The sequence below is a fragment of the Sus scrofa genome, chromosome 10, assembly GCF_054392235.1.
Source record: "Sus scrofa isolate SSC_HxYL_T2T_F1_AM1 chromosome 10, Sscrofa_HxYL_maternal_Yorkshire_Landrace_v2.0, whole genome shotgun sequence".
NCBI classification, from domain to species: Eukaryota; Metazoa; Chordata; class Mammalia; order Artiodactyla; family Suidae; genus Sus; species Sus scrofa.
The window spans coordinates 74,565,121-74,592,290 of NC_139392.1; the positions used below are offsets into that span (position 1 = coordinate 74,565,121).

A 27,170-nucleotide genomic window follows, 5' to 3' on the forward strand; every position below is an offset into this window, starting at 1 on the left:
TCCAAGGTGGCATGGGTTGGATCCCCAGCCCAGCACAGTGGGTTAAGGATCCAGCATTGCCGCACCTGTGGTGTGGTTCACAGCTGTGGCTAGGATCCAGTTCCCGGCCTGGGAGCTTGCATATGCCACGGTGGGGCCAAAAAGGGGAAACAAAACAATACAAAATAAAGCACTGAATAGGGACATCTCCTTGCTTTTGAAGAACTCCCCAGCCACCCTCTCCATCCGGTGACATCTATAAGCACCTCAATGACTTGGTCTGGCTTTCTTTGGACATGCATGCCATATGAATCAGTAAAAAAAAAAAAAAAAAAAAAAAAAAAAAAAACCCACGCTAAAAAGCATTGTCTCATTCTCCCCTGAGATCCAAGAAATGATGGCTTCATAGGGATTCATCACACCTGCACCCTTCCATCATCCTCTATGAACAAAACTGTCCTTAAAGCCATCTCTATTGAAGGTGCCAATGCTTGGACCAAAAATCTATTTGTATTATATATAGAAGCTAAAAGCCATCGGTTCAATAAATGCCTCCAATTTCTGTTGCCTGGAAGCAATTGCATATTTATTACTGACCTAACAGTTTGACCTATTGCAGTCATAAACCAAATGGGTGTTATCTTGCTCAGCTTTAAAGATAGTTATCAGTTAAGCAATAACAAAAATACTCTGAATGTATCTGCTGAGACTTTTTTATTTTTTATTTTTTTGCTTTGTTATCAGCAAATGCACTGATGTGAATTCTCAAATGAGAAATCAATGAGATAATGAAATCCAAGCTATCAGGCATCTCTTAGTTAAACCGTATAGAGAAAATGCTTCCCAGCCCACCCTAACTTAAAGGGGAAACATTTTTTAAAACAGATTTGAGGAAGAGATTGGATGCCGGGACCGCGAGGTGTTACACAGGAAAGAAAAAAATATGGACAGCGAGGAATCCTTGCTGTTATTGGGTATAGGAAATGTGACTGAATTTGACACAAAGAACAGAAAATAGTTTTAACAAACTGAAAGTAGGGGCCTCAGAACTGTGGTTTCCTGTTTACTTGTTAATTTATCTCTTAGCTTTTGCCCCAATATGGGCAGTTAGTTACCCTATGGGACCTGGGGTGAGTCCCTTTGTAACTGACTTGAGTAGAGAGATTTTTTTTTTTAACAGGCACATCACCTGAGGGTCCTGACAAGCCAGGTACCCCTTTCTGCAGGTATCAGAACCCTGCCAGTGTGTGTCGGGGGGATTCTGGATTCCTTGTTTTTTCTGCTTTTTGACCATTTCTTTCTAGTCATTTCATGGCTTCACAAATGCTAAACCAATATATGGCTGGGAACCAAGGAGTTTCCAGTTAAATAGCTTTGTCCCTAAAATGTCCTTATTTTAAAAAGTTTCATGTAGGAGTTCCCGTCGTGGTGCAGTGGTTAACGAATCCGACTAGGAACCATGAGGTTGCGGGTTCGGTCCCTGCCCTTGCTCAGTGGGTTAGCGATCTGGCGTTGCCGTGAGCTGTGGTGTAGGTTGCAGACGCAGCTCGGATCCCGAGTTGCTGTGGCTCTGGCGTAGGCTGGTGGCTACAGCTCCGATTGGACCCCTAGCCTGGGAACCTCCATATGCCGCGGGAGCGGCCCAAAGAAATAGCAAAAAGACAAAAAAAAATAAAAAAAATAAAAAAATAAAAAGTTTCATGTAGGGAATGACATCACCTGGGGAGGGGGATCCACCCGCCCATTTGTGGATGATGCATGAAACATGGGTGAAGAAGATGAGCAGTGAGCAAACCCAGTAGAGTGGGGTCCAAGTGACATCCAGGTCTGAGTCTCTTTAAGCAGGGGGTCCCCACTTTCAAGGTCTCCACCAAGTGGATTATGGTTCCCAAAGGCTTAAGTGGAATCCCCAGCGGTCTGAGCGGTCAGAAATCCTGTGCCCTTGGGGGGCACTGAGGATTTCTTAAGCCTGGCCCATTGGCAGATCTTGAGGGCACAGGAAGGACATTCCACCTCTCAGTTCCTCCTTGTTCCTTGAGTTTGGGGCCAGAGGAAAATCCCTGGGGGCCATCCTAGTCTGTCTCTCTTCAGCGGATCCTAAGGTTTTTCCCACCAGTTTCTTTATCAAGAATTATTGCCAGACAAGACCTTAAATCTGCACGGCTATTGGATGGAGCTTTTGTAGATTCTGTATGTATTGAGCAGCACAGGGCCAAACTCACAGCCAACGTCTTTCCATCTCCTCTGTGACCCTGAGGCCTCGGAAATCCTCCCTTTATGTAACTCTCAGACCCCAAGCCTGTATTCCCTAGAATTAAATCACCCTGGGGGCCAGTTCCCAGAGAACAGGGACAGCTCTTACGCCCCAGGGCCCACCAGAACTATTTATACTGGCTAATGCTAAGCCGTTTCCCATGCCTTTTCCATGAAAACCCCAGTGAAGTCTCTGGCCTATGTCTTCTCTGTATCCCGTTCTGCTTACTGACCAACCCTGGTGCTTCTCCCCATGGCCCTGCATGGTGTGGCTGCCCCTCATTTCTAGGGAACTTGGAGGAACATTAAACTCTCCCTTAGGCGTTCCCCTCGTGGCTCAGCGGTAACAAACCCAACTAGGATCCTGGAGGACAGGGGTCCAATCCCTGACCTCACTCAGTGGGTTAAGGATCCCAGCGCTGCCGTGAGCTATGGTGTAGGTTGCAGACGAGGCTCCAATCCCTTGTTGGTGTGGCTGTGGTGGAGGCTGGCAGCTGTAACTCCAGTTTGACCCCTAGCCTGGGAACCTCCATGTGCCACAGGTGCAGCCCTAAAAAGATTAAAAAAAAAAAAAAAAGTTCCCTTCAGTGGCATTGACCCCTCTGTATTGTCACTCAGTTATCTTTATAAATTAAGATCAGGATGCAAATCAACTGCTTTTGGAGGCAGTCACCCAATAATGAGCAAGGATTTTTGAGGCCATACTATGTGCCAAGTGCTGTGCTAAGTTCTGGGGATGATTTTTTTTTTTTTAATGTTGAAAACTTACAACCTAGTTAGAAAGACAGGCCATATTTTTAAAATAACAAATTGCTCTAGGCTGTGCTAAACACCTTGCAGATAACACAAACCAGAAGCTCTGGAGACATTTGAAAGAAACTCTAGATTTAGGCAATCCAGGAAGACGTCATTAAAAGTAAGACTTGAACTTGGCCTTGAACAATGGCCAGCATTCAGATAAAGAGGATGGAGAGACTGTTGCAATGAGGAGAAATTGCAGGGTCAGAGTCCTGGGGTGAGCATGCATATGGTGTGTTTGCAAGAGGCTGAGCACACAGAGGATCCTGGGAGACTGGCCATTTTCGGAGGCAGTAAAGGAGGGGCTGTGGCTTATCACTTCCTGATAAGGGGCTCTAACATTTGTTTTAGCACCTTCCGACTAATCAAAACTACACACACTGTAACCTTATTGGGTAGATCTCTCTGTATTTTTCAGGTATGAAAAGTCTATTGCAGAAAAGTGTGTATACAGAGTAAGTTCCATGGACTTGAGTGAGTGCAGCCACAGAGGTGTACTTGGGATGGGGCGGGGGGGCAGGCATGAGGGTCCAGAGGCGGAGCCACAGCCCAGGCTGATGTGTGGAAGGGGTGTCAGGGAAGACTTTCTGGAGGAGACACAGGAGAGCTGGGTCCAGAAAAATGGGCCCACCTTTGCTGGGCAGTGAAGGATGCTAGGGGCATTCTAGGCAGAGGGAACAGCATGCATGAAGGCACAGAGCTTTGAAACAGCATAAGCCCCGTGGGGCATTGTCAGCCTTTCAGCTGAGACCGGAGACAGCACTGGCATCGGACCTTCTGTTTCCAGATCCCGTGTCTTATTGGACCAGAATTTATCCCACCTTTCTGGAAGATGTCGGTCCAGTCGTTTTGCTTAGAAAACTTCTTTTTTCTTTTTTCTTTTTTTTTTTTTTTTTTTTTTGGTCTTTTTAGGGCCACACCTGCGGCATATGGAGGTTCCCAGGTTAGGGGTCAAAGTGGAGCTACAGATGCCAGCCTACACCACATCCACGGCAGTGCAGGATCTGAGCTACATCTCTGACCTACACCACAGCTCACGGCAACATCGGATCCTTAACCCACTGAGCAGGGCCAGGGATTGAACCTGCAACCTCCTGGTTCGTAGTCGGATTCGTTTCCCCTGCAACACAATGGGAACTTCTCATTCTTTTTTTTTTTTTCTTTTTTTAATGTTACTGTACTCAGAGAAGAATAACCAAACATGAAAGATAACGTTAATAGAAAAAAACTTTTGTCTAGGTGAAGATTCTTGGAGGAGGAAGAGGCTGGGTTCCTCGGGTGAACAGTCTACAGAAGCAGCTCTCATCTGCATCCCCAGGGCCAAAGGCTTGGGCTTAATGGAAAGAGGGATTTGGTTTTTTGTGCAAAAGGCACAGTTGGAATGAAGTCTCCACTTGGAGGCTTCTTGAGTGTTTTCTCTCTTTCATTTTTTGGAGGCTTGGAAGAACAAACTTTTCTTTATCTTTTTTTTTTTTTTTTACACCCACACCTGAAGCATATGGAAGTTCCTGAGTTAGGGGTCAAATCAGAACTGCAGCTGCCGCCCTATGCCACAGCCACCGCAACGCCAGATCCGAGCCACATCTGTGACCTACACTGCAGCTTGCAGCCAGATCCTTAACCCATCAAGCAAGGCCAGGGATCAAAGCCATATCCTCACGGACACTATGTCAGGTTCTTAACCCGTTGAGCCCCATTAGGAACTCCAGGAGCAAACATCTTAATACAATGATACAGCAGCTTTTGGTTCATAGGTGCCCGCCTTTCACGGGGGTGTATATGTTACAGACATCAGGGTTCAGCAGCATCAGGCTGAGGCAATGTTGTGCAGTTGCACATGAGCTCACTAAGTAAAGTGACAGTTCAACATGAGCTCACTAAGTAAAGGTGACAGTCGGACGCTGAGTCCTCTGGGATGATGGACTGGGCGTGGTAAGGAGGGGACAGGAGGAGGACAAGGGCAGATTCTTCTGCTCACACTCGTTCTGTGATTCTGCCTTGCTCTTCAAGACCAGCCTCCTTGATGTGTCTCCAAGGTCCCAGTCGTCACTCTCTCTCTAGCTTCATCCCTTTCTACTCACGAGATACGGCAGAGCCAGGTTTTTTCCCACCTCCGGGCCTTGGCACATGCGGGCCCCTCTGCTCGGAAAGTGGTTTCCCCTTCCTCTTTGCTTACATCTTGTCATTCTTCCCATCTCCAGCAAACAAGCAACCCTTCTTGGACCTCCCCACCCCCGTCTGCCGGGACTAGATTGGGTCCTTCTGGGTTCGCATTAACTCCGGGTCCTCATACTATTAGGAATTAGATCCTGAATGGTGGCTATAGTTGCTGAGTGTCTCCTAACAAGAATAGATGGTTCAGGGAAATAGGGACTGTGTCAGTTTTGCCGATGGCGGCATCTCCAGCCCCTTATTTGGAGGAGGTGGTTAATTCATATTTGTGGAAGGAGAGCAGACAGGGAGGGAGGGAAGGGAGAAAGAAATGCAGAAATGTCCCACTCTTGGGCATCTATCCGGACAAAACTCTACTTAAAAGAGACACGTGCACCCGCATGTTCATTGCAGCACTATTCACAATAGCCAAGACATGGAAACAACCCAAATGTCCATCGACAGATGATTGGATTTGGAAGATGTGGTATATATACACAATGGAATACTACTCAGCCATAAAAAAGAATGACATAATGCCATTTGCAGCAACATGGATGGAACTAGAGAATCTCATACCAAGTGAGATGAGCCAGAAAGACAAAGACAAATACCATATGATATCACTTATAACTGGAATCTAATATCCAACACAAATGAACATCTCCTCAGAAAAGAAAATCATGGACTTGGAGAAGAGACTTGTGGCTGCCTGATGGGAGGGGGAGGGAGTGGGAGGGATCGGGAGCTTGGGCTTATCAGACACAACTTGGAATAGATTTACAAGGAGATCCTGCTGAATAGCATTGAGAACTTTGTCTAGATACTCATGTTGCAACAGAAGAAAGGGGGGGGGGAAATGTAATTGTAATGTATACATGTAAGGATAACCTGACCCCCTTGCTGTACAGTGGGAAAAGAAAAAAAAAAAAAAGAAATGCAGAAATGACCCCGTTTGTATGTCGTCACAGCTTTCCGTGGTTCCCTGTTTAAAATAGCTTCCATGAGGTCAAATGGACCCACACGAAACTGCACAGGTTCAAATGTACAGTTTCCTACGTTTTGATGTGTGGGTGTGTCTGCACCCATGAAAGAGAATGAACATCTCTGTCACCAGTGTTTCCCGTGTCCCTCTGATCCTCTCCCCATCCCCCACCGCGCCACCCCGGGATCTGGTCTGCTCTCTGTCACTGCGGATTAGTTGATACTTTCTGGAGTTTCCTATAAATAGAACCAAACAGTCTGTACTCTCTATTGTCTGGCTTCTTTCACTCAGCGTAATTATTTTGAGATTGTCCTGGTGGTTGTGTGTATTAATAGCCCATTGACTTTATCACTGCGTAGTAGTCCATATTCTATAACTGCACCATCATGGCTTCACTCCCCCGTTGGTAAACATTTGGTTTGTTTCAAGTGTGGAGCAGTTACAGATTAAGTGAACATCTGTGTGTCGAAGTCTTTGCAGGGACATGTGCTTTCATTTCTCCTGGCTGAAATACCAAGGAGCAGGGTGGCTGGGTCATGTGGTAGGTGTAGGCTTCATTTTTATTTTATTTATTATTATTATTTTATTTATTTTATTTTATTTTTTTTTGCTTTTTAAAGCCATACCTGCGCATTTGGAGGTTCCCAGGTTAGGGATCTAATAAGAGCTGTAGCTGCCGGCCTACACCACAGCCACAGCAACACAGGATCCAAGCCGCGTCTGCGACCTACACCACAGCTCACGGCAACACCAGATCCCTGACCCACTGAGTGAGGCCAGGGATTGAACCTGCAACCTCATGGTTCCTAGTCAGATTTGTTTCCACTTCGCCAGGACGGGAACGTCTGGGCTTTGTTTTTAAAGAAACTGTCTCTCATTTGTTTCTCACCCCATCTGTTTCCAGCAGGATGTTGTGAAGATTGCTAATATGGGAGTTCCCATTGTGGCACAGCAGGTTAAGAACCTGACTAGTATCCATGAGGATGCCGGTTTGAACCCTGACCTCACTTAGTGGGTTAAGGATCTGGCATTGCCGTGACATGTGGTGTAGGTCACAGATGCGACTTGGATCTGGCATTGCTGTGGCTGTGGTGTAGGCTGGCAGCTGTGGCTCTGACTCAACCCTTAGCCCAGGGACTTCCGTAGGTGTGGCCCTAAAAAGAATACTGTGTTTTCATTTTAGGACATGGACGGTGGGTCTCAAAGCCGCGACTTTGATTGTCATGCAGCATCTCCTGCTGACACCATATTCCCCTGATAATTCCTCTGGGTTCTGCAAATACTGAGAACTTAATAGTGAGGTTCACGTGGATCTGGGGGCCAGTGCGTTCGGCTGCACATTTGCCTTCGTGTCAAGCCCCAAAGCCCTAACCCCTGGGTCTCTCTTTTCCTCAGGGGACACTTAAACTGGCTTCAACTCGATCGAAGAGTCTTGGAACACGACTTTCCCAAAAAGTCGGGACCAGTGGTTTTATACTTCTGTGTCAGGTATGTACCTTGGGTATGCATCCTTTCGCTTTTTTTTTTTTTTTTTTTTTTTTTTTCTCCTTTATCAGAAAAGTCTGGGAGGGTCAAGCGATCAAAGGAAAGAAAATCACGTTGTCTTGGTTTGTTGCCTGTAATAGAGGTCAGAGTACAGCTACCTTCCCAGCACACATAAATGAAGGGTGTGAGTGTGTAAGGCACACCAGCGTGTGTGCCCAGGCGCATGGGCTTGTGCTCTGGCACTAGGGTGCTTATGTGGGATGAAGATAAAACCCTTGTATTTCTGGCTTTGGGGGAGAAAGAGGGTGTACATCTCAAACGAAACTGGGTCTCTTTAAATAACACACACCTGGAGTTCCCGTCGTGGCTCAGTGGTTAACGAATCTGACTAGGAACCATGAGGTGGTGGGTTCGATCCCTGGCCTCGCTCAGTGGGTTAAGGATCCAGCGTTGACATGAGCTGTGGTATGGGCCGCAGACACGGCTCGGATCCCCCATTGCTGTGGCTCTGGCGTAGGCCGGTGGCTACAGCTCCGTTGGACCCCTAGCCTGGGAACTTCCACATGCTGCAGGAACAGCCCTAGAAAAGGCAAAAAGACAAACAAACAAACAAACAAACAAAACACACCTGTGTATTCTTTCGGGGGCTTTTGAAGCTGCATAACAGAAGTCTGTGTCTTCTTTCCTCCTGTCCCAGGTGCTACTTGGCCTCTTGAAACTTCTCTGTTGTGGAGTTCTCATTGTGGCTCATCAGTAATGAACCCAACTAGTATCCATGAGGACTTTGGTTCCACCCCTGGCCCCACTCAGTGAGTTAAGGATCTGGCCTTGCCGTGAGCTGTGGTGTAAGTGGCAGACGCAGCTCAGATCCAGTGTGGCTGTGGCTGTGGTGTAGGCCAGCAGCTGCAGCTCTTATTAGACCCCTAGCCTGGGAACTTCCATATGCCACAGGTGCAGCCCTAAAAAAGCGGAAAAAAAAAAGAAACTTGTCTATTTTATCCCAGATAGGAATAGTGGAAACCCAGCAGCAAACCACAGGTTCATGCGTTTGCCAGTAAGGAAGGCTTTGACATCATAATATATCAGAGACAGTGGGCATTTTCTGTGCATTCATCTATTGTAAGAAGTTTTATTTTGTGACTGCGGAGAATTGTATGCCTCTCTTTGCAACAATCTTATGAAGTTGACCAGACTTACCCTTTGGCTTGGCAAAAGATTGTGTGAAGACAGAGAGGAAGTCATGTCACGAGTTCAAGGGCAAAGTACAGATTGTGTGTAGCCAAGCCAGAATCTGAGCCCCCAGATTTAGTGGCTCCCTGAGCACCCAGTCTGTGGAGCCACCAGGCTGTTTCTGTCCTGAGCCTTCCTTGCCACACAGCTGCAGAGGTATTTAGATTCAAATGCCTCCGTCTTCCAGTGGACACTAAGCCTTCCATCCAAGGCGTAGAACTCTTTTGAAACATGTGAACAGAGGATTTCCCTCTGGCCTGCACTGTATGTGGCAACGTCACTGCTATGACTCTGGTTTGATCCCTGGCCCTGGAACTTCTACATGCCGTGAGTGCAGCCTAACCGTAAAAAATAAAATAAAATAAAACATGTGAACAGAAATTCAAGAGCAGGACACACATGCTTTACAATTCAGTGCTTCCTAAAGAACACAGCCAGGAATGCAGTTTTTTGTTTGTTGTTTTTTTCTTTTTTGGCCGCCCCGCAGCATATGGAGTTCCCAGGCCAGGGAGCCCATCCATGCCGATGATGCCAGATCCTTTAGCCCACTGTGCTGGGCCGGGGATTGAACTTGCATCCTGGTGCTGCAGAGATGGTGCTGATCCCATTGGCCACAGTGGGAACCCCCAGGAATGCAGTTTTAGACATAGCCATCCTGATACCATGAAAAGCACCGTCAGAGGTAAAGGGTCCATTTCACCGGCAGGAATATGTGTCTTTACTCAGCTGGTAGAGTAAATTGAAACATGCATTGAATACTTTTTTGATTTAACAGCTACGAACCTATCAGAGCTCATCTGAGCCATCCCTGTCACTGATGAGCGTGACTTCTGTGTCCTAGTCCCGACAATGGCATCTACGTTTTCTCAGATAAATGGAGAAGTCGTCCAATCAGACAAAGAGGAACGGTTCCCCCGGAAGGGGCGGCAGCATCAGGGGAAACTTGGTGGAGCTTAAGCATTTTATTAACTTCCTGTAATTGGAAGTGGATGCATCTCCTGGTCGTGTAACAGGCGCCCCGCTCCTTCCGGGTACCTTTTGCACACATAAGTCAAGAGGAGAAAAAAACGGGGCTGGTTGCATATTCGTTGTTGTTTCCAAGTATCTGTTATGAGCCTAGTTATCTGTGGATTTGAGGGACCAAGCCTTGGAGAAAAGCTTGGGCCACTATGAGCCTGCCTGGTTGAAGTTGTTTGTGGCTGCGGATCAGTGTCCAAATCACTCTAAGGTGACGCCCTCCCTGGAACCAGCTATGCAGTAGAACTAGAGACCTGGGGACATGGTGATGAGAAACCCAAGGAGATGCGTTTTCCTGGTTGGCCAAAGCAGGCACCTCTCAGAACACTCATTGGGAAAACACACTCCAAGTCCACACTCAGGAGGCCTTGCAGAAATACCGCCACAAAGCAGAGCTTTCTGTTGCTCACCCTACGAGCAGATGTTTCTGGAGAGCCCCGGGTTTCCATTTCCAGTTACCTCTTGGCCACATTCGACAGGTCCAAAGCCAAGTTCATCATCTTCCCACCCCAACCCCAAGCCTTTTGGGGTCCCATCATTATCCATTCCGTCACATAGGCTTGTATCTTCAGGTCTGTCTTCCTTTCCTCTCCCTCATATTCTTACAGGCATTAATTCCTTGCTACTACTTCCAAAATCTCTCCCCACCCTTCCCTCTCCTCTTTGCTACCTGAACTCAGGCCCTCATCTTCTGTCACTTCAAGTTATATAATAATTGAATATAGAATAGTGCAAGTTATTACAACTGCCTCACGGGGTGGGTACCTCCTTGGCACTGGCCATGGACAATCCAGGCTCCCAGACCCCCCCCCCATTCTCCTTAGCCCCCATTTCATGGGGGGGCTAAACAGTACAGTATCAAAACACTGATGGAGTTCCCATTGTGGCTCAGCGGGTTAAGGACCCGGCTAGCATCCACGAGGGATGTGGGTTCGATCCCTGGCCAGTTAAGGATCCGGTATTGCTGTGAGCTGTGGTCTAGGTCACAGACGTGGCTTGGATCTGGCGTTCCTGTGGCTGTGGCATAGGCCAGCAGCTGCAGCTCCAGTTGGACCCCTAGCTTAGGAACTTCCATATGCTAAAGGTACAGCCCTAACAAGAAAAAACAAAAAACACTAATAGTTTGTCTCCTATAGAGAAGAGGCACATTGTCCTTTGGGGTGAATTCTGCCCTTTTCCCTTGATTTTTGGCCTGGCAAGGGCTTGCAGTTTATAACCCGGTGCCTTTCTGGGGACGTCTATAGGCTATTTTCTCCAAAGGAGTGGCACGATAAATTATCTTCATAAAAGACCCAGACCTTGGATTATCCTAGAGTCCCTAAAAGAGCTCATGTCCAGCTGGGCTGTGTGTACACGCCGACCTTTCTAAACAAGAGCCCAGCTGTCCATCACATGTGCATCTACGAAGCAGCCTGACGCTCCAGCCCCTCATTGCTGTTTTTCCCTTTAAACATCTATACGTTACACCCATATAACATGCACAGTTGTATAGGAGAGTAAAGGCAGAATACATGATAAAAGAGACATGGAAAAGATTGGCTGCCTTAAGCCAAGATTTAAGAATTCTCTTAATAGAAATCTTAACCCTATGCCACCGTGGATCAACGTTTAGGCTGCCATCCAGCATGGCTTGCTCCTTGGCATTTATATATTCTTTTGCTGTAATGCATATTCAGAACATCTGAGAGTGACGTCAGAATTACGGCCTCCTTTCAACTGATGAGAAACTATAAGACCCATCGTGGCTCAGCAGTTAGCAAACCTGACTAGCATCCATGAGGACACGGGTTTGATCCCTGGCCTCGCTCGGTGGGTCAGGGATCCGGAGTTGCTGTGAGCTGTGGTGTATGTCACAGATGTGGCTCAGATCACGAGTTGCTGTGGCTCTGGCATAGGATGGTGGCTCCAGCTCCGATTGGACCCCTAGCCTGGGAACCTCCATATGCCATGGGTGTGGCCTAAAAAAACAAAACGACCAAAAAAAAAAAAAATAACATGAATTGGAATTCAGCAATTCTGCTTCATCTTCTAAAGCAGGAAGGAAGCATTTCCTCCTTGGAGGGTGGGGAGCTGGCGTCAAGCTGCAGGAGAGTCTCAGGAGGGCAGGGTGGAGGGCTAAGAACCCCCCTTCACTGACCCCTTATTTAGCCCCCCAGGGACTTAATTCCTTTAGTGTTCCTCAGTCAGATGAGCGGGAATGGTCATAATGGCATCAGGGACTTTCTAATTACCTAAAAAGGAAAAAGGGCAGAGAGAAGGGAGCTGTCCATTATAGGTGAAGTACTTTCACAACCATTCTTGAAGAGGTATTATTTTTCCTAATGAAGATAAAGAGATGGGGAACCCAAGACGATCATATAAATCCCCCCCCCTTTATGGCTAGTAAATTATTGCATCTTTTTTTTTTTTTTAAATGGCTGTACCCTTGGTGTATGGAAGTTCTTGGTCCAGGGATTGAATCTGAGCTGCAGGTGCAGCAATGCCAGATCCTTTAACCCACTGCACCAGGCCAGGGATTGACCCCTACCTCCGCAGGGACCCGAGCCACTGCAGTCGGATTCGTAACCCACTGCACACAGCTAGAACTCCAAGTTATTGTATCTGTTCATCCAGATCTGACTCCAAACCTGGGACCCTTCCCCCTATGTCACGCGGCTTCCACCTCATGAGTGAAAAGTGACACCATGCTTGCTTATCAGAGAGCCTGCTGTTGCTCCCTGTGCAAGCAGGGCCAGGAGCGGAGGTTGCCGACCTTGGTCCATCTTGTGCTCCATGCTGGCCGGCCAGGTCTGCAGCACTGGAACCCATCTGCAGATGCAGCCTGTGCAAATGCAGGTGCACCTGGCCCTGGGTGAGAGGTGCAATGAAGAGCAGCCCTTTCAAGGCCTGACCTTGCTGTGCTGGAGCGACTCAACTCAGCACCATGGACAGAGCGCCCCCTGCAGGGGCCAAGAAAGCTGTAGTCACAAAGCATGGTGGCCCCATTGGAAACCACCTTGGTAGAGGAAAGGGGCATTTTAAATGGGAAAGCGGGAGTTTCCAGAAGCTGAGATATGTGCTATTTATTGAGAAAGCCTCGTCATCTCTTGAGAAAGCCTTGCCATCTCTTGACAACAGTGACCTTCAGAGGGGAGGCGTTCTGCCCTGAGCTCCGCTCCCTCCTCTTCTACATAGAAACCTCCAAGGTCCCACTGGCCCCTTTTTGTCAATCTGAGCTTCGTCACTCCTGGACCTTAAGAGCCAGAAGCCACTCTCATTTCAACTGTGAGGTGTCAACAGCTCTCTCACTTGCGAACTCCATGCTACGCACTCACCATTATCAATGGATAGGTTATCGATTTATGAATATTCGTAATCTCGCTATGTTGCAGAAACTGAGGAGCTAAGAGTAAGGCAGAGAACAGATGAACCCCATTCTTCCCTGACTTCCAAGACTCCCCCCTCCCTCTTTCTCTCCTTCTCTCCCTCTGTCTCTCTCTTCCTCTCTCTCTCACACACACCCCCCTCACATCTCAGAGGAAGAGTGACCCTTAGCCCAGCATCTGAGGCTAGTGGGACCACGTGTACTCCAGTTCCAGCCCCTCCCACCCCCTCTTTCTTTTTCTCTATCTTAAGCTGCTGCTGCTCCATCCACCCCTCCCCTCCGTGTCCACAGGGCTCCCACCCACACAGAAGAAAATACCCTGCCTGTCTTTTTCCTCCTGCAGCCACCACCCCTGCTCTGTTCACAGCAGAGGGTCAGAAGGATGGGCTTGCTGCCACCTTTCCCGCACCCCACTGACCCCTCTGCTCTGCCAGGGTCCATCCTCTGGTCCTGTCATGCCTGTGGTCACTGGAGGTCCCTAGACCCCAAATTCCACAGGCCCTTCTCTGCCCTCCCCTGTCTGAATCAAACAGGGTCATTATCTTTCTGCCCCCAAACTTGGGCTGTTTTTGCCCTGACACCACCTTATCTCTGCCATGGGCACACCACCCATCCAGTCCCCACCAAGCCAGCAACTTGAAAGTCAGCCTTGACATTATCTGCTCTCTCCCACCTGCTCCCTTCTCTTTCCTCTTACTCACTAATTCTTCTTATTTTTGCATCTCTCTCTCTCTCTCTTTTTTTTTTTTTTTTTGACACAGCATGCAGTAGGTTTTTTTTATTTTTTATTTTTTTGTCTTTTTTGCTATTTCTTGGGCCGCTGCCGCGGCATATGAAAGTTCCCAGGCTAGGGGTCGAATCGGAGCTGTAGCCACTGGCCTACACCACAGCCACAGCAACGCGGGATCCGAGCGGTGTCCGCGACCTACACCACAGCTCACGGCAACGCTGGATCGTTAACCCACTGAGCAAGGGCAGGGACTGAACCCGCAACCTCATGGTTCCTAGTCGGATTCGTTAACCACTGCGCCATGACGGGAACTCCCAGCATGCAGTAGTTTTATGTGGAATCTCAGTTCCCAGACCAAGGATTGTCCCCTAGACCACCAGGGAACTCCTCTCTGCATCTCAAATAGCTCCATCCCTTACCCTCCATGCACACGCCCCTGGCTGTAATTAAGACCTTCATAAGCCTCTCCTGGTCTTGAAAGCTCCTTGTTCATCTCTGCTTCTGGTCTTGGCCACTTCCACTCTCTCCTGTGTGTTGCCACTGAGCACTTTTCTAGAATTCTCATCGGATCCCTTACTCGTGATCTTCCTGGCTTCCCAGGATCATGCTAAGGGTCCCCTTGGCATGTCCTGGGTGACCTGATTTGTGCATGCCTGTCCAGCCTCATCTTTCCCCACTCCCTGACCCCGACGCACATCCTTTACAAGCAGCCCAGTGGTCAGTGTACCACCAAGGTCACATTCAAGGACGAGACCATTGTTTAGGGCCATGAGGTGAGCTCTGGAAATTGAGAACAGTGACCCTCTGATAGCGTCCACCAGGCAAGCTAGAAATAGGTCAAGAAGTTCCCGTTGTGGCTTAGAGGTAATGAACCTGACTAGGATCCATGAGGATGTGGGTTCGATCCCTGGCCCCGCTCAGTGGGTTAAGGATCCAGTGTTGCCTTTAGCTGTGGTATAGGTCGCAGATGCGGCTCAAATCCTGCCTTGCTGTGGCTCTGGCGTAGGCCTGCAGCTGTAGCTCCCATTCGACCCCTAGCCTGGGAACCTCCATATGCCGCACACGTGCCCCCAAGGAATGATTCCTCCATGGCTGGACTGTCCTTTTCATTGTGGATTCTCCAGATAAGTGTCTTTGGAGCTCTGGTCATTTGCACTGTTCGCAAGAAAATAAATAAGGATTAGCTGTGTCTCTTCAAAACTTAGAGTTTCACAAACAATAAGGTGAGCTACAGGGGGGGAAAAAAGAGAGGAGATGCCAGGAAGCTTTAATGTGGGAGAGGGAATTTCACAGCTGAGTTCATGACCTGACGGTTGGTGTCTTTCCTGGCGGATTCAGACAGCTGTTGCTGTTTCCTGTCACTCGTGGTAACGGTGACGGCATGGATCCAAACTCAGGTGCCCGCCACCAGAACTTGCTGGATCTCAGCTGGGTGTCCCAGTTAGGATCTTCATCAACTCCTGAAATTCTCAGAGCTGTTTGGCCGCTGAAACTCACAGTGCTATTCATTATCCTTCTCATTATGATCGCCTCTTTCTGCTACCCGAAGCCAGCCTTCCAAATGTGACATTTGTGTTCATTACAGGATGAAATCACTGGGCCATTTAATTAACACTTGCTGTAAATAGTCAGTGATTCCCAAGTGCCAAGGGGTGGATGCGAGAGGGAAGAGGAGGAGCGAGGGGGGCAGCGGAGGAAGCCTCGCTGATGTCACCTGGGCTGGACGGTGTTCCCTCTGCCACCACCCAAGGCTTCTACACGTTTGAGGGGGCGGGACTCCCCCGGCCTCAGGGCCTCTGTGTTTAATCTGCTCAAACACGCAGTTGCATAGCACCTACGTATTCCTGCTCCAGACTGTCTGATAAAATATCCCCAGATGATTATCCTCTGGGCCAGGTTGGGTGTGGAATTTGCCTTGTTGCTTAAGGGACTCTGTGTAGCCAGGTGGGTTTGCCCTTGGTCCAGGGCACCGTTTCCTTTCATACCAAAAGAAGCCCTAAGAGTTAGTCCTGCTAAATGTCTTGTCCTGGAAAACCCAGAAAAACCTGTTTTGAAATGTAGGTTTTATTATTATTCAGGTACTTGAGACCAACAGATGGGGATATTACTGCCATTGAAAAGAGAGATGGAGGAGTTCCCGTCGTGGCGCAGTGGTTAACGAATCTGACTAGGAACCATGAGGTTGCGGGTTCGGTCCCTGCCCTTGCTCAGTGGGTTAAGGATCCGGCGTTGCCGTGAGCTGTGGTGTAGGTTGCAGACGCGGCTCGGATCCTGCGTTGCTGTGGCTCTGGCGTAGGCTGGTGGCTACAGCTCCGATTCGACCCCTAGCCTGGGAACCTGCATATGCCGAGGACCTCCATATGCCGAGGGAGCGGCCCAAAGAAATAGCAAAAAAAGACAAAAAAAAAAAAAAAAGAAAGAAAAAAAGAAAAGAGAGATGGGGAGTTCCCATTGTGGTGCAGTGGAAACGAACCCAACCTTAACCGCTTGGTGGGTTAAGGATCTGGAATTGCCACGAGCTGTGGTGTAGGTCACAGATGCGGCTAGGATCTGGCATCGCTGTGGCTGTGGCATAGGCCGGCAGCTATAGCTCTGATTCGACCCCTATTCTGGGAACTTCTGTATGCAGCAGGTGCGGCCTTAAAAAAGACGGTGGGCGGGGGGCGGGGGGGGGAAGAAAGATCGCTACTCAGTTTCCATGAGGGAGAATACCCCATGCCAGGCAGGGCCACGTGAAAGAAGCACAGCCTCTGCCAGGAGGCAGAGGGAGTCAGGGACTGCAGGCAAGAGGTTTTATTGTGCTTTTTTCAGGAAAGACTGAGTGAGGCAGGATAAACAGGCCTAGGGCTGGCTGGTTTGAATAGTTTATGTGGGCTTTGGGACATGGGGGCCGCCCTAAGTCATCCAGTTCCTGGCCCAGGGATGCTTAAGGCAGGTGGATGGTGGCCTGGAGTTTGAAATCCCCACAGAGGTGGCGAGGACGGGCATGTGGGCTCTGGATGGGCCGGTCCCTGGGCAAAAGGTATGCGCGTAGGTGAGTCCTTTATCATCTCCAGGAACTGATTAAGCCCAGGAGGGGCCGTCCATTGAAAGTCAGCACGGTCCCAGATGTCAGAGCATCCAAAACCCACGGTTAATACAGAACCAGGCTCGGAGCTGTCCCCGCAGAGCCTCTGAACCTCTGAGACATCATTCATCTCCTTAGGTCGACCCAGAGCCCCGGGAATTTCTTTGTGCACCGGGTCTGTGGAGAGAAGCCCTCCTCACTGATAGTCAAGCCAGTGCAACATCGCCACCTACTGCCCAAAAGCGGGACCTTTGACAAGGCTCCCTGCAAACGATCCAAAGGGACAGAGCTGGTGTCTGGACTTGGAACTCCACCTGTTGACCTTTCCCACTTCCCCAGAAAATCTTTCTCCCCTCGTGTGTGCTAGGATTGAGATGTCTGAGGTCTGTTTTTCCCCTTCTGGTCACTTTTGACTTCCCAGCTCCCCAGCACAGAAGAGAAAGTTCGGGATGAGTTAAATATCCAGGGTTTCAGAACAATGTGACGGGCCTGGAACTCACAGGGTTTCCCAGACTGACGCTTGGTGATAAAGGTCAGCAGGAAACTGGAGTTTCTGTCAAAAGAAGGTGATTTTTTTTTCCTCCCTCTCAGAATACACTTGTTATTTCCTCCACCTTCCTGTCTCTTGTGCAGCTGGAGAACAAATACTGTCTCAGAAGGCAGAATTGGCCATCTCGTTTCAGTTTTCCATTATTAAAGAGTTAGACAGGGAAGTATGTATTTTTTTTTTCTTAACACGCTTAGTAGGAGGTGGGGGACAGAATGTCTTTGCTCCTTAATTCTCAAGAATTAAAATAGGAGTTTCCTGGTGGCCTAGCTGTTAAGGAGTCAGCATTGTCACTGCTGTGGTGTGGGTTCGATCCCTGGCAGGGGAACTTCCCCATGCTGCAGATGTGGCCAAAACCACAACAGCAACAACAAAAACTCTCACCAGTGGTGGTGGTGAGAGGCAAACCGTTGAAAAGCAGAGTCTTTTCCTTCAGAGAAACGTCACAAGTTCAAGTTGCTGCCTGGATTAGGGCTGGGGACACCACAATGAATGAGATTTGGTCCCAGCCCTCAGGGAGTCGCAGCCTAGTAAGAAGACATCTCAGGGGAACAGGAAATCCTGGGGCCGCAAGGCCCTGCCATAAGCAGAGGACGTCACCGGAGCCCAGGAGAAGAGGTCTCCTGTGGGGACCATCAGCGGAGTCAGTGAAAACATGTGGCGACCGTGAGCAAAAGGCTAAAGGGATCAGTAGTGATGCAGACGATTGCCTTGGGAATGGATTAGCAATGAGACCCTGCTGTGTAGCACTGGGAACTATGTCTAGCCACTTATGATGGAGCATGATAATGTGCGAAAATAGAATGTGTACATGTATGTGTAACTGGGTCACCATGCTGTACAGTAGAAAAAAAATTGTATTGGGGAAATAACTATTATAAATAAATAAATAAATAAATAAATGGATCAATAGTGACTTGGGGCTGCAGGATGATTTAGGGGGTGGAAGCAACAGCTTGGACATTGGCCCAGAGCCACACCTGCATGTCCCCAGCTGAACTGGCTTTCCAATGACCTGCCCAGAGCCCCGTCCTGAGCCTTTGTCCAGCCCCACCACCTCCTTGGCCTCCCTTTCTCTCCCCCCCCCCCTTCTTTCTGCCTTCCTTCTTGCCTTCTTTCTTTCTTTTTTTTTTTTTTTTTTTTTTTTTTTTGGTCTTTTTGCCATTTTTAGGGCCACTTCTGTGGCATATGGAGGTTCCCAGGCCAGGGGTCCAATCGGAGCTGTAGCCGCCGGCCTATACCACAGCAACAGGGGATCCAAGCTTCGTCTGCAACCTACACCACAGCTCACGGCAACGCCGGATCCTTAATCCACTGAGCAAGGCCAGGGATCGAACCCACTGCCTAATGGTTCCTAGTTGGATTCGTTGACCACTGAGCCACGACGGGAACTCCATCCTTCCTGCCTTCTGATTTTGCTCTTCTGACTACCCCTCGCCAAAAACCGTTTCCAACAGGTGTAGGTTTTTAAATTACATCAGATTTAACTCACAGCCAATTTATTCCCCCATATCATGAATCAGATGGGAAACCTCGGTTACATATGACTGTACCGTCATTTTATTTATTTATTTTTTGGTCGTGTGCGAGGCAAGTGAAAGTTCCCCAGGCCAATGATCAAACCCATGCCACAGCAGCCACCTGAGCTGCTGCAATAACAGTGCTGGATCCCTGCCCCGCTGCACCACCAGGAAACTCCCTGTACTGTGTCATTTCATATCAGGGACAGAGCGTTCATTTGGGGCTCCTCGGGGGTGGGAGGGTTCTAGAACCAACCGCTCACAGACAGGGAGAGACAGCTGTATTTTCCATTGAGATGTAGAATTGGCTCCTGCATTTTAAGTCTCCATTACTAGGCGAGTGAAAGCAGTATACAGCTTTACTGTTCATCCAAGACCACCATAGACGCTTGGGGGACCTCCGTGACATCAAATACTTTCTCCAGGGAGCTCCTATTGTGATTCAGCTGGCTAAGAACCCGACTAGTATCCATGAGGATGCAGGTTTGATACCTGGCCTCACTCAGTGAGTTAAGGATCTAGCGTTGCTACAAACTGTGGTGTAGGTCTTGGAGGCAGCTCGGATCCTGCGCTGCTGTGGTTGTGGCATTGACTGGCAGCTGCAACTCCCGTTCCGCCCCTAGCCTGGGAACTGCTATATGCCACTGGTATGGCTCTAAAAAGACAAAACAATTTAAAAATTTTAAAAACTGGAGTTCCTGTTGTGGCTCAGTGAAAATGAATCTAGTATCCATGAAGACGCAGGTTCAATCCCTGGCCTCGCTCAGTGGGTTAAGGATCCGGCATTGCTGTGAGATATGGATTAGGTTGCAGATGTGGCTCAGATATGGCGTGGCTGTGGCCAGTGGCTACAGCTCTGATTTGACCCCTAGCTTGGGAACCTCCATAAGCCATGGGTGCAGCCCTAAAAAAAAAAAAAAAAAAAAAGACCAAAATAAATAAATAAATGAAACAGTTGCTCCAAAAGCAGGCAGTCGGTATTTCTTTTTTTTTTTTTGATAGGGAAGGGAGCAATGGTAGAGATCAACCAGCCTTTTCATTGCCAGACTTTACAAGAATGAAGACTGTATTGTAATTTCCGAAAGTTTTGTAGACCCACCATTATGGTAACTGTGCAATTAATATCTGTGGATTGAAAATATCTGTGAATATCTGAAGGACTGGGATTCACTCACAGATTTAAATGCATCTGTAGTGCATTCCTCACAGCAGCCTCTGCACACATCTGTGAGATGGTCAAAGGCATTGTTTATTTCGTCTCAGACAAGAGGTGGCAAACTAGGGGGCGTGGTCTTGCTCCAGCCAGTGGACGTGTTGTGTTTGCCTTATGCAATGTTGGCTCGTTGGTTTTGCTGCTGCTGTTTTCATCTGAATTCGTTTCCACTGTTGGAAAGCAGCAGACGTCTTTGGTGGAGAACTGCTGACCAAGCCCAGCAATCTTGTATAGTTTGGAAAGCAGAAGCCCAGCGGGGTTATGTGACTTGCCTGGAATCACACCAGCTGGGACCCGATCACTGGTCTCTTGGCTTCCTTGCCAGGATCCTTTCCATCCTATTGTCTCACCCTTCTGGGAGACCACAGCACTTGTTTCTTCTCGTTTCACTTTCTGCCCCCTCTTGGGGTCCCCACTTTCCACGAGGCAGGTGCCCAGTGCCCTTCAGAGGTTGTCACACCCACCCAGAACCCCTTTCCCTCCAAGTCTCTGTCGTTTTCTCTCTTCCCCTCATCATACCTCCCTCCATGCACCTGAGCCTTCCTTATCTAATGAAGGAATTTAATAAACTCCAGAGTCGATGTGTAAGGCGCCTCAAGTGTAAACTTAAATCATTTCAGCATGTGTCATCCTGAAAAAAAATCCATAAGCTCCATCTGGATAAAAATCCAGTTCTCATTTGGCTGAATGTGCATGAATATCATAGCGTTGAGAGCACTGGCCACAGCTCTCTGGATGTGCAGACATCAAACGCCACCTTGTTATCTTCAGAAAGATCTGTTGTAACCATTTCAAAGAGAAATAGGGCCCCTTCTTCAATTATCTTTGAAAACTCCCATTCAGCAGTGATTAGGACAAAAAGTAATCTAATGAAAACAGATGACATAAAAACAATGGGAGTTCCCATCATGGCTCAGCAGTAACGAGCCCGATTAGTATCCATGAGGATGCAGGTTCGATCCCTGGCCTCGCTCAGTGGGTTAAGGACAGTGTTGCCGTGAGCTGTGGTGTAGGTCACAGACGCAGCTCAGATCCCACGTTGCTGTGGCTGTGGTGGAGGCTGGTAGCTGCAGCTCCGATTCGACCCCTAGCCTGGGAACCTCCCTATGCTGCGGGTGTGGCCCTAAAAAGACAAAAAATTAAAATTTAAAAAAATTGGAAGGCAGATAAGGAAAGGGAAAATAGGTGGTCAAGTTCAAGTTGACTTTTTTTAATAATGGTTTTTATTTTTTCCATTACAGCTGGTTTACAGTGTTCTGTCGGTTTTCTGCGGCACAGCAAGGTGACCCAGTCACACATACATGTGTACATTCTTTTTTCTCACATTATCATGCTCCATCATAAGTGACCAGACATAGTTCCCAGTACTGCACAACAGGATCTCATTACTTATCCATTACAAAGGCAATCGTTTGCATCTAATTAACCCCAAATTGCCAGTCCATCCCACTCTCTCCCACTCCCCCTTGGCAACCACAAGTCTGTTCTCCATGCAAGTTGACTTTTAGGTATTGATGATGGGCCCGGCTCTTTGCTGTCGGAAGGGCTCTCTGTCATGATGGTTATTAACCCACTCTAGATGGACTTGAAAGGAGCTCCCTTGTGGTGCAATGCGTTGAGGACCTAGTGTTGTCACTGCTTGGGTCGCTGCTGTGGTGCAGGTTCAAGCCCTAGCCGGGGTATTTCCACATGCTGTGGGCACGGCCACAAAATATAAATAAATAAATAAATAAATAAATAAATACATGGACTTGCAAAGCACTGTTTTCTCTGGAAAAGGCATCATGGAAACAATAGATGATGCCTTTCTCCTTTGTTGGGATTGGGAGTCCCCGTTGTCAAGGCAACTCATATGATTCAGAGAACGCTCGATAACTGCCTGAACGGTTGACGCTTCTGTGGTTCATTGGCAGTTTTTCTCTTCCAGGTTCTATATAGAAAGCATCTCATACCTGAAGGACAATGCCACCATCGAACTCTTCTTCCTCAACGCCAAGTCCTGCATCTATAAGGTGAGAACTTTTTCTTCCTGTTCAGAGTTTTGCGTTGCCATCTGAAAGCATCCTTTGAAGCGGAGAACCCCAACTTGTTACCCCTCCTGTGATTTTATAGATGAGTAGAAGGACTTTGTAGATTAATGATTATCAATAAACGAGAGTTCCGCAAAGCTAAAGCTACAAATCATTAATAACATGACTCCGTCCAATCCCATCACTGTGTTTTGGCTTCTTGGAGGTGATCCTTAGCTCAGTTTTAGGGATCTCCTTACCTTGGCAATGATGACAACAGAGAAACCCAGACTAGTGTGCCAAATGCACTCGGTCACAATTATAAATGAACCTCTTATAACCAGATGCTTGTGTATTTAACCATTTGGGGGTATTTTAGCAGCATCTTTCAAAAGGATGCTCTTGGCGCTATTTGACAATTTTTTAATTTTTAAAAAGTTTATTTTATTGAAATACAGTCGATCTACAATGTTGTGTTAATTTCTGCTATACAGCACAGCAATTCAGTTATACATATATATGCATTCTTTTTCATTTTCTCTTCCATTATGGTTTATGGCAGGATATTGAATCCAGATCCCCGTGCTATGCAATAGGACCTTACTGTTTATGCGTCATATATATACTAGTTTGCATCTGCTAATACCAACCTCCCAGTCCATCCCTCCTCCACTCTTCCTCCCCCTTGGCAACCACAAATATGTTCTCGGTGATGCAGGATGGGTTTTTTGGGGGGTGGGGGGTCGTTTTGTCTTTTTAGAGCCACACACGCTACATATGAAGGTTCCCAGGCTAGGGGTCCAATCGGAGCTGTAGCTGCTGGCTGACACCACGGCCACAGCAACACAGGATCCGAACCGCATCTGCGACCTACACCACAGCTCACAGCAACGCCAGATCCTTAACTCCTTGAGTGAGGCCAGAGATCCGAACCCGTATCCTCTTGGGTGCTAGTTGGGTTCACTAACCACTGAGCCACGATGGGAACTCCCAGGATGGTTTTTTTTAACCATAGTAAAATTTTCCATGGTAACCATTGATAAGCGTATAGTTCAGTGGTGTTAAGTGCATTTACCTTGTCATGACACCATCATCACCATCCATCCCCAGAACTCTTCATCCTATGGAACCTGAAACTGCACCCCTTAAACACTAATTCCCCATACTCCCCAAGCCCCAGCCCCTGGCAACCTTCGCTCTACTTTCCGCCTCTATGAATCTGACTACTCTAGGTTCCACCTATGAGTGGAATCACTCAGTATTGGTCCTTTTGCAGCTGGCTTGTTTCACTCAGCCTAATGGCCTCCAGGTTCTTCCACGCTGTAGCATGTGTCAGGATTTCCTTCCTCTTTAAGGCTGAGTAACATCCTACTGAATGGACATACCACATTTTGTTGATTCATCCATCCGTCAGCGGACGCTTGCATCACTTCTACCTTTTGACTCTTGTGAATAATGGTGCTCTGAACGTGGACTGATAAACATCTATTCAAGACCCTGCTTTCCATGGTTTTGGATGAATACCCAAATGTGGAATTGCTGGATCGTATGGTAATTCTGTTTTTCATACTTTGAAGAACTGCCGTAGTATTTTCCATAATGACTGCACTGTTTCACATCCCCACCAACAGCATGTGAAGATTGCAAATTCTGCATATCCTCACCCACACTTATTATTTTCTGGGTTTTAAAAAAAAATTATAGTCGTCTTAGTTGTTTTAGGTTGTATCCTGTGGTTTGGGTGTGAATTCCCCTGATGACTAGTGATTTGGGCATCTTTTCACATGCTCGTTGGCCACTAGTACATCTTCTTTAGAGACCCGTCTATTCAGTGGACATCTGGTCAATGAGTGGGACATTCCTGTGCATCCAGTTCCCCCCTGTGCTTGTAGTGTTTCCTTTCATTGGAGGACCCCAAATGCCCACAGAAAATTTCCAGCACACACCCCCTCCCGGGGGAGAGGGGCTTGCAGACCACCCCCCAGGTTGAGAACCATGACTCAGAGAATGTATTTGAAGTGAACACTCTCTCTGCGCCGCCCCCCCTTCTGTCTCACAGGTGCAGCCTTAGATCAGCTCATTCACGACCAGGGAGAAGGGTGGCTGATACTTAAACTCCCGTGGCCCCGTGATGTGGTTGGTGCTGAGCACTTTCTGTGAGGTGGTGCGGCTGAATCTCTGCAGCATCTCTGAGATGAATATTGTTCTTCATCCCACTTTTCCCTGCGAGGAAGATGAGGCACAGGGCGGTTGTGAGATTCACCTGGGGTTGCATGTCTGCTGAATGGCAGAGTCAGTTGGGGCTGAGGCTGGCAGCCTGACTCCAGATCCCAGATCTCAGCCTCTGGGCTGCGCTGCACCTTGAACAGCAGACTCTTTTTAGAGGGGGTCATCCCTCTGCAGCCACGGAGAACTTCAAAGCCAAGTACACCTGTTGTAAAATGGTCGATGGCTGTATTCAAAGGAGATCCCACTGCCTCTGTTTTCCTATTTAACTAAACCCAGTTTGGAGAGATTATAACAACCCATTGCACGTTAAAGTGTGCGCACATATGCGCATGCACACACACACACACACACGCACATACATTGAAATGATCTATCAGCTGTCACTTTTCCTTCTGGAACTACTTCACATCCTTTGCACATAATAGTTCCACCAATTGCAAATGTGCGCAATTGTGGAGGGCACGGTGGTGAAAGAATGGCACCTGGTCACAGTTGTTAAACCAGCACTTAGACTGGGCTCAAACCCAGCCCGCTCAGACCTAGGGTGTTTGGGGATTTTGCCGAATGGAGGAACAAAGAAGCTCAATGCAGTTCCAGGATAAGTTGCAAATTTCTTCTTCTCTCTAAACCCTCACTTTGTTATTAAAGTGGAAATAATAAGACCAACCTTACAGACCTCATGGGGGTGAGCAAGTCCGATCGTTTTTTTCTTGATTTATTTTTTATTAGGGTAGAGTTGATTTACACTACTGAGTCAATTTCTGCTCTACAGCATAGTGACCCATATATAGACATTCTTTTTTTCATATTATCTTCCATATGGTCTCTCCCAAGAGACTGGATATAGTTAGTTCCCTGTGCTGTACAGTAGGACCTCACTGCTTAGCCATTCTAAATGTGTGTAATCCATGTGAAAGCACTTCCAAGGAATTCAAGAATAAAAAGTGAAGATTGTCCACCAGGGGGCAGACTTGGGCAGCAAATGCCGGAAAGTCACTGACAGGGTAAAATGCCTTCAACCCAGCACGTAAAACCCTATGAAAAAAAGCTGCCCCAAATTGTGCAACAGACATCTGGGTTAGGGGAGCAGACGTGGTTGAGTTCAGTCAAGTCACAGATACGGAGTGGAGGTGAAGACTTCAGTGCTTCTAAACATCATAATCACAGCAGACTCTGGGTTTAATGGGAACTAAAAAAGAAGACATCCCCAGAACTAAATATTACAGGTTTCCCCAAGTAGAGGGGGTGATGCATTCAGTGCCGGCCACCTGTCTTAGGATCCAGGTGCCCACAGCCTGCCTGCTGACCCCGGGGGCACGTGCCCTTCTCAAACCCCTACTTCTCAGCTGCTGCCATGGAGCTCAGTGAGTCCTGCCAGCGAGCCCGAGATGGCTTTTCTAAGGTTGGCGCAGGAGACAGAGCCATGTCCCAGGGCCACTGTCTCCCTTCCGTCATCAAAAATAATATTTTCAGGAGTACCTGTTGTGGCTCAGTAGGCTAAGAACCTGACACAGTGTCCAGGAGGATATGGATCCCTGCCCTCACTCAGTGGGTTAAAGGATCCAGTGTTACCTCAAGCTGTGGTGTAGGTTGCAGATGTGGCTCAGATCTGGCATGGCTGTGGCTGTGGCGTAGGCTGGCAGCTGTAGCTCCAATTCTACTCCTAGCCTGGGAATTTGCATGTGCTACAGGTGCAGCTATAAAAAGAAATAATAGTAATAGTATTTTCATTTGTGTAAAGAGACATTTAGAGTCAATAACAATTTATCACATATGTTGCATTATTTGAGGCTCAAGAGTGAGATGGAATCATTAGCTTTACTGAGTGAGGAAAGCAGTGTTGGTTTGGTAGGTAATAACTTAGTCAAGGGCAAGAACCAGAAGTGGAGGAAGAGGCTTTCCACGGTTGTAAATATCTAAAGATGGTGTGAGGCCCCATAGCAGATAGATTGTGATCAGGGACTTAAGATTCAGTGGCTTGGAGTTCCTGTGGTAGGGCAGCAGAAACAAACCTGACTAGGAACCATGAGGTTGCGGGTTTGATCCCTGGCCTTGCTCAGTGGGTTAAGGATCCAGCATTGCTGTGAGCTGTGGTGTAGGTCGCAGACGCAGCTCGGATCTGGCATTGCTGTGGCTCTAGCGTAGGCTGGCAGCAACAGCTCCAATTAGACCCCTAGCCTGGAAACTTCCATATCCCGTGGGTGCAGCAGCCCTAAAAGGACAAAAGACAAAAAAAGCGGGGGGAGGGGGAGATTCAGTGGCTCTCGGACTTGGGTCCCCCCACCCCGTGCCCCTTGGTGACAGCTGTAAACACGACACCTTCTGTGACCCTGCCATGCTTCATTTTCCTCTCCAGTCGTGCAAGGATAGTCAAAGGCCCAACCCATCACCTTCTCGGGAAGACGAAGCAAGAGGGACGTGGACGTGGTTGGTTAGCACTTCGCCAGGCAGGTGATTAGCGCCCATGGAGGTAGAACTGCTAAGAATCAGATCCAAGTTCATCTTGGCTGCAATTTTCTGTGTGCCACCCACGCTGCCCTCTGGGCCTTTAAACGCCTTGAGGAGCCAGAGAGCAGTGCCAGCCGCATAGCCG

The 27,170-nt window shown here is 48.1% G+C and overlaps 1 protein-coding gene across 25 annotated transcripts in view; it reads left to right on the forward strand.

Annotated features, from left to right (window-relative positions):
- The window catches only part of FRMD4A (FERM domain containing 4A), a 665,655-nt gene that overhangs the window by 500,750 nt on the left and 137,735 nt on the right, over positions 1 to 27,170 (forward strand). For all 25 annotated transcript variants that reach the window (XR_014817943.1, XR_014817941.1, XM_084980227.1 and 22 more), the window contains 2 exons: positions 7,562 to 7,654; positions 22,267 to 22,351. Coding sequence is in view for 23 of the 25 variants with exons in the window: in XM_084980227.1 (XP_084836353.1) it covers positions 7,562 to 7,654; positions 22,267 to 22,351 (178 nt within the window). In the remaining 2 variants the exon portion in view is untranslated. The remainder of the gene's footprint in view (positions 1 to 7,561; positions 7,655 to 22,266; positions 22,352 to 27,170) is intronic.